The sequence below is a fragment of the Phodopus roborovskii genome, unplaced genomic scaffold, assembly GCF_943737965.1.
Source record: "Phodopus roborovskii unplaced genomic scaffold, PHOROB, whole genome shotgun sequence".
Classification (NCBI taxonomy): Eukaryota; Metazoa; Chordata; class Mammalia; order Rodentia; family Cricetidae; genus Phodopus; species Phodopus roborovskii.
This window is the reverse complement of record NW_026126578.1, coordinates 8,958,549-8,966,071: the sequence shown is the minus strand read 5'-3', so window position 1 is coordinate 8,966,071 and position 7,523 is coordinate 8,958,549. Positions and strand designations below refer to the sequence as shown.

General features: G+C 42.5%; 1 protein-coding gene across 3 annotated transcripts; it reads left to right on the top strand.

The window, feature by feature from the left end:
• Positions 1 to 242: 242 nt before the first annotated feature.
• Znf22 (zinc finger protein 22) lies at positions 243 to 3,703 on the top strand. Of its 3 annotated transcripts, none has more exons than XM_051203716.1 (2): positions 243 to 347; positions 2,081 to 3,703. In XM_051203716.1, exon 2 carries the CDS (start codon positions 2,167 to 2,169, stop codon positions 2,878 to 2,880), a length of 714 nt encoding a protein of 237 aa, XP_051059673.1. In that variant the 5' UTR covers positions 243 to 347; positions 2,081 to 2,166; the 3' UTR covers positions 2,881 to 3,703. The 3 variants fall into 3 exon arrangements, with proteins under 3 accessions (XP_051059673.1, XP_051059672.1, XP_051059671.1); XM_051203715.1 differs by lacking the exon at positions 243 to 347 and adding an exon at positions 354 to 575; XM_051203714.1 differs by lacking the exon at positions 243 to 347 and adding an exon at positions 354 to 587.
• The last annotated feature ends 3,820 nt before the right edge of the window (positions 3,704 to 7,523 follow it).

Below are 7,523 nucleotides of genomic sequence, written 5' to 3'. Positions count from 1 at the left end.
CATGAAAAACATGACTATAACGCTGACGTTATTTCTCTATACTAGATATACAGTACTAGGAAGGCAATTTACAAGTTGAACAGATTGGTCTGAAAATACAAACAAACACCTAACAACTGCCAGGTTCTGTGTAGGTCGACCGGATTACACGGAGAGCCCGTAACAGGCCTGGCGGTCCTGGAGTGGCGGGAGAGGAATACAAAAGGACCACCGGAAGAATCGGCACAACTCGGTGGTGCGTGCCATAGAGGGTCCCTCCGCCTCTTCCTAGAGCGGCCGGCAGCGCCACTAACAGCCCGCACTTCCGGCGGGCAAGGCGGGAGGCGAGCACCGTGGCGGCCTGCGCGGTGAGTGCGCCTGGGCTGTGGGTCGGCCTGGGCGGGTGTCCGGTGGGGCAGCGCAGGGCACGGAGCCGTGCGAGCGGCCAGGGCGAGCGGCCCCGGCCTGGCGTCAGGCTCGGCGCCTCCGCTCATCGCGGAGACAGACTCCATTGTAGGAACTCTTAGGCTGCACCGGGCCATTGTGAGCGACTTAAGAGGAGCCGGTGGACGCTTTGTTGCTCTCCTTAATGCACGGCGAGGAAGCAGGTGCGTGGCGGCTAGACAGGTTTCCGGCACCGGGGCTCCATCGCCCAGCTTTACCGAGCCTCTCTCCTGCTGGGGAACTCACAACACCGGACTTGGTGTTGGAGGAGGGGGCGATGTCCCCCCAGAACTGCCAGTGAGAAATCGGGCCCCCGCGGCGGCTCCTGGCTTGGGATGGGTGTGCTAACTAGCTTTGTGCCTGTGTTTGCAAACCCACAAACGGAGACGACGGCATAAAGCTGCATAAAACCCCTAAAAATAAGGTAGGGCACACAGGCTACCAAGAATGGTTACTTCATCCAGAGGTAGATTTCATAATCCATCAGCTTCCAATCAGTTGTGACTTCCTCAGAATTTAAAAGAGATGTGCTTTAAAATGTATGATTAGCATCATAGCTATTTATTGAGTACCAGGTACCCCACAGAGTCTCTTGTGAAATAGGTGGTCTGTACATAACTGAGACAGTTAATGGGCAGTGAATGTTCTTGCTTAGTGTTAGATGCAGGTTGCTCTTTTTTGTTGCTGCAACTACAGCGGATAAAAATGATTGAACACACAGAACAAGTCCTGTGCACTCTTAAAACGTGGAGAGTTATTATACAACAAAATGAAAGGAAAAAAAATCTTTTGTGTTTTTATTTACTTACTTTATATGCTTGTATGCAAAGAAACTCAAGACAATCACGACTTGCAGGTGTAGGCTTTCTAACCCAAGACACCATAAAGGTTTGGCTTTGCAACCCCGACTTCTCCCACATTGCCACCCATTTGGAAGTGTGTGTGTGGGGGGGGGTATTTTTGACTTTTTAAACAGCCTCCCTCCAAACGACCTTAAATGTAAACAAATAAAATTAATTTAAAAGTTAGAATTGTGTCTTCTTTCTTGGCTCTATTGCAGTCCAGGGAAAGAAAAGTAAGGCATCTCCTTCGATTTTTCTTACCTAGTACTCTATTCTTTTTACAGAGTAGCTTCCATCTCCAACACAGTTTACTAGGTAATCATCGACAGAAATAACCAGACAAATAAAAATAGGAATCTATGGTAATGTAGTGTAATCTGTCATTCCTTTTGAATTTGAACATCTAAGGTAACTGCTATTAAATGAGAAATTTAGAGTGAACACTTGAAACAGATTACTCTGTGGTAGAAAGTGTGATGGTCTTTGGCAGTTATTTTTCTATCCCCACTGAGACTTTGTCTTGTTTTTCCTTTCTAGTCCTTCAATACTCTGCGTTGCTGCTCCCTAACGCAGGTATGATTTTCTTACCCTTTCTTTTGCCAGCCCAAACACAGTAAAATTGCAAATTAATGATATTTTTTAAGTTGAACTTGTGGAGTCAGAATTATCTGACAAGTATTTGTCTCTTAAACTTGTATTTTTTTATTTGCATTAGGTGTGCTTTGATTTAAATATGGATGCATTTTGGATAGACTAAAGAGGTGTTAAGGTTGAGTAACAGCGGATCTGTCTTTTCCTTTTTCTTCTACATGCAGAAAATTCTGAGCTGTGTTCCTCTAGGATATGAGATCTTAGTTCAGAAGACAACAGAATCTCTTGACAACACATTTGGCTATTCAGCATGAAGTTAGGAAAGCCTAAAGGGGCTATTTCTCGAAGCTCGAACCAAGGCAAAGCCTATGAGACCAAGCGTAAGACAGCCCACCAGCGCCAGAAATGGGGGATGACCATTCGATTCGACTCGGGCTTAAGTAGGCGGAGAAGAAACGGGGATGAGAAGCCCTACAAATGTACTAGATGCTCGAAGAGTTTCAGTCAGAGCTCCACCCTCTTTCAGCACAAGAAGATCCACACAGGGAAGAAATCCCATAAGTGTGCCGATTGTGGGAAAAGTTTCTTTCAGAGTTCTAACCTCATCCAGCATCGGCGGGTCCACACTGGGGAAAAGCCCTATAAGTGTGATGAGTGTGGAGAGAGGTTTAAGCAGAGCTCCAATCTCATCCAGCACCAGAGGATTCACACCGGAGAGAAACCTTACCGCTGTGATGAGTGTGGCAGGTGCTTCAGCCAGAGTTCGCACCTCATTCAGCACCAGCGAACACACACTGGAGAGAAGCCCTACCAGTGCGAGGAATGTGACAAATGCTTCAGCCAGAGTTCCCATCTGAGGCAGCACTTGAAGGTGCACAAAGAAAAGAAGCCACATAAAAGGGGGAAAAATGCCAGGGCCAAAACTCACCCAGTGCCCTGGAAAGCTGGTAAAGGAAGAAAGGCGGGGGCGGGGCTCCGCCAGGTGAAGGGTGCCGCTTCAGGCCGTTTTAAAAAGAAAAAGTGAGAGCCAGAGGCAAACGCTGTCTCTCTTAAGAACGAGGCTGCTTTATAGTAGAGCATTTAGGTACTGGATCCTTCCCTAGCATGGAGACTTGAGGAGTTTCATGACATGGGGCTGAAACTCTTGAGTCGAGCTGCCCTCGTTTCTTTAAAATAATAATAACGCTTATGTGACATGGAGCACAAAGAGCTGAAAAACATGTTTGGTGAGAATTAATGTCCCTGGCCTCAGTTGAAATTTCTCCACTATAGTTTGATAAAAAGTATCATGTTCTCATGATTCACAAGTGTGCCAATGATTACTCTGTTTTTTAGGGATTTCTGTAGGAAATCATTAAGGAAGAAGGAATGAGTTTTCAAGTTGTGGGATGGGCTATATTTTTTTTTTTTAATGTTTTGTAGTCTATTAACCATTAGTATAAGTATTTGACATAAAATGCATTCAAGTTCATAGGTGTTTTTTTTTCTTTTTTATCAGTGTATGTTGTATGAGGTAATGAGTTTTGTTTTTTTCAGTGTGTATGATGTATCTATATGATGTATCCACCCTTCCTACCCTCTCCTCCACCTCCTGGTTCTCTTCTTCCTCCCAGACAGCTCCCTTTCTGCTTAAGATGTTTGCCCTAGACCCTGTAAATGGGAGAAAATGTATTCAGTTATTTTCTTGAGTCTGACTTACTTGGTTTAACATAATGATCTCCAGATCTTTCCATTTTTCTCCAAACATGATTTTGTTGTTTGGGGACAAATAATAGTTTATTGTAGCATTCAAAGGCTTTAATGACAACCCATTTATGTTTGTTTTTTTCCATCCTACTAAGTGGGTAAAGGGGACAAAAGGTCCCCATGTGGCTTTTCTCTTTTGTTTTATTTTGTTTAACATATTCTTAGAGATTCTAAATCCAAAATGAGAGACAACGAACCTCCCGTTCCTAACACCGTTTGTGATCGCGTCATTACCATGAACCTCCCGTTCCTAACACCGTTTGTGATCGTGTCATTGCTGTCTTGAAATTGGACTGGGTTTATATTGAGTCATGCCAATGTCCTCTTGGCATTCCCTTGTTCTCTTACACAGCACCTGCATGAATAAACTGTATTTTACCAAGAGAGCCTCAGCTTGCTCCTGGCTGAAGCTCTACAGTGTCATAGACTGCGCTTTGAATAACACTGACTGTCTGAAGCAAATGTTTGTCCACAAGTTACCGGCCAGCGTACTGTAGCCCTGTTAGAGTTCACCTCTGTTACGTTATATATAGCAGCTGTTTAAGAAGACTAGCATACATCCTTCTTCCATCTGAACGATACCAAACATGCATTCTTGATTGGCCTTGAGCTCGGATTTTGGTTCAATGAATGCTAATGTTTTTCTGATTTTTATAATATCAGTCCTTCCTGTATTAATGACAATTATCCTTCAAAATAAAGAATGAGATATTTTTGCATACTACCATCTTCTATTTTTCTTGTGAGAAATGGTTTTCAGTGAGTTAGAAAACAAATCACAGCTTTTAGGAGACCCTTGTTCTGTTCCTCTGATTTCCTCAGATCTGAACTTCACCTCCCTCCTGCCCCAATGCACGTAAGTGGAGAGTCATAGCATGCAGCCTGTTGACAGTAGTTATATCCAACAGGATACACAATATGTCTTGTAAGTATAAAACTATTGCAGTCATCTTTTACAAAAGACTTGGTCCTTCACATCCTGTTATAGCCAAATCGTTACAGCCATGGAGCATCTGTCAATGTTAGATTTGTTTCTGAGATGCTTCTGTGGGGGAAATTTACACCGTTTTCATTAGTTCTGGGGATAGCCCATTCTGGTGCCAACCATGGGGTTCCTGCAACAATAAGGCCTCTCTATTACACTATTACCTAATAGATCTACCTATGCTCCCTATTAAAACAAACCCTTCAGGTTTTGTATATATTCTGAAAACTCTGAAGTTGGTGGGCGTCAAAGACAGTGATTTCTATGAGTCTTCTGTGGTAACCAGTGTATCTGTGTTTCTTTTTAGACACTAATAAAATGGAAAGATCACAAATGTGTAAAGTTAATAAGGAAATATACTAGTAGAGACTGGATACTGACTTGAGTCTAGTAGATACCACCTCTGAGAATGTAGATTCATTGTATAAAACTCTATGTTCCCCAACTCCTGGATTCTGAGTTTCCAGTGTCAGGTGTTTACCAGCACAATTCTTGTCATACTGCAGACATCTTCATCTAACCCAGGAGCCACATCACAAGCTCCACCAGACTCCTTAACGTGGTGCTTTATTGGGAAAACAAGAAAAGCTCCAGGGGTTTTGTACTTGTTTTCTATGTTGTTTAAGTATGCCCAAAATGTTTTCTGCCCAGGGAGTAAGGCATGGAGTTAAGAGTGACTTGGCTTGAAACCAGTGGCAGAAACTACAGAAATAGGAAGGTAGTTTAGAAGCCCAAGGTAACCATGCATCTTGGCTGTCTTCAACCGGCTGAAAGGACCGACACCACGGACTCCTTTTCTGTTGGCGCTGTGGTAGGGTCTCAGTGCGAAGCCCAGGCTGCCTTTAAATTCATTCCCTTGCTTGAACCCTCCGAGACCAAAAGCACACATGAGTGCTGCCAGGCCCAGCTTGACGTCCTTTTTGACTCCAATACCCAAACACTTTACTCTGCAGACATAATTGGTTAATCATCATGTAGCTTGACCTAGATGATCCCTTGTCACAGGAATGAGATCCACCTTGGTTAGTCTGTCTAGTCTCACGTGGGAGGGTAACAGAGCTAAGAATTAATACCACATTCAAGCAGCTAGAGGTATGCAAATGTTAGAGGTGTGCAGATAGGGCTGCTAGGCTGTCTACCTGGAGCCCAGTGTTAAATTCTTCCTGTTTGTGATACCCTAAAACTAAAAAAAGAAAAGAAAAAAAGAAAAAGAAATAACACTGTTGAGTCCTTTTGATAGAAGTTGTACTTCTATAGACTATAACAAGCAGCAGTTACAAAGTTTCATGGGGAGCATATAAAATAACAAGAATACTTAAGAAAACTAGTTTAAATTAATGCATGAACAGAGACCTGGGTAATGTTATCACTAAAACTTCTAGTCCAGAGGACACCAGCTTATAGAATACACAAGCATGTATAGGAGCCAGCAGCTACAGCATCATTACATGGAACTACACAGAAGTCCTTTATGTATTTACTTTCTACCTCTGAAGCAAAACTTACTCTTTGACTTAGTAGGACAGTAAATTTATAGCTGGTGAAAATCAAAACCTTAGGATGCTTGCACATCAGGGAACAGTGCTGGTGATCACAAACATTAATTTCTTACCTACAGGTGGCCTCACATACAAAATCAAAATAAGGCAAATAGATGTCGGCCAGGTTTTTAAATAGCAGGACTCTCTCTCTCTCTCTCTCTCTCTCTCTCTCTCTCTCTCTCTCTCTCTCTCTCTCCCTCTCTCCCTCTCTCCCTCTCTCCCTCTCTCCCTCTCCCCCCTCTCTCTCCCTCTCCCTCCCTACCTCCCTCCCCCTACCTCCCTCTCTTTCTCACTCTCTCCAAATGGAACTAATTAAAAAGAGCAAAAACCCGTTATGGAAGCCAGAGAACAGAAGCTCAAGGTTGTCCTCCGCTACAGGACACATTTGAGGCCAGCCTAGTGTTTGCGAGAGCCTGTCTTAAAAACAAACAAACGTAGTCAAAAGAATTCCACTGTCTACTTTATGTGTTGAAAATCCAGACAGGCCTGTTGTATAAAATGGAGCACAGGTTACTTTGCTTTCAGTACTCGTCTTTAACTCTGCAAACTCCCATATAATAAGTATCAAGCTCGGATATGCATATCTACACATTTCCATACAGTATTAAATGAAGGAAAATCACCTAAAGTTGTTGTTTGTAAAGTAGCCATCTAGGAGACTTACGCAGATATCTTAAGTGAACTTAGACTTTTAAGATAAGTTTACTAAATCATCAAAAGTCTAGCAAAATTAGCACGGAACAGCAATTACTTTAATAAGTAATCAAATCTTTTCTGAGAATTCATTTATATTTCTAAGAGCAGAATAGCATTTTAAAGGCTCATTGCTTTAGATAACAGAGGTAGTAGCCAGTTACACTGTACATTGAATTTTGACCTTAGACAATCCTTAGAGGGCAGAGGTAGAGACTGGTTAGAGAGAAGGTAGAATGTGCCACATGTCTATAATCCCAGCACTGTAACCCTAGGCAGGAAGGTCAAGGTCACTTTTGGCTACATAGTGAGTTTGAGACCAACCTGGGATGCATGGAACTGTTTTATTGTTGCTGGGCTTTTTTGTTTTAACTACCATAGATAAATTTGCATTTTGAAACATTTTATAAAAAATGTTGTTGGACTGACAAGATGGCTCATTCATTAGGTAAATGTGCTTACCCCCATACCTGACCACCTGAGTTTTGTCCTTAGAACCCACATAATGAAGAGAACTGACTCCCATAATGTCTTCTTTACATTGGTCTCCCCACACACAAATAAGTGTAAAACAGTTGGTTTAATGTAACAATGTGTCCTTCAACATAAGAGTGGATACAACATAAGAGCAGATAAAGAAAATGTGGTACATCACACAAAGGAGTATTAGCAGTTTTTAAAAATGACATCATGAAATTAGCA

Coding starts and splice junctions, on each gene's coding strand:
- Znf22 (XM_051203716.1), top strand. CDS start 2,167: ATGAAGTTAGGAAAGCCTAAAGGGGCTATTTCTCGAAGCTCGAACCAA.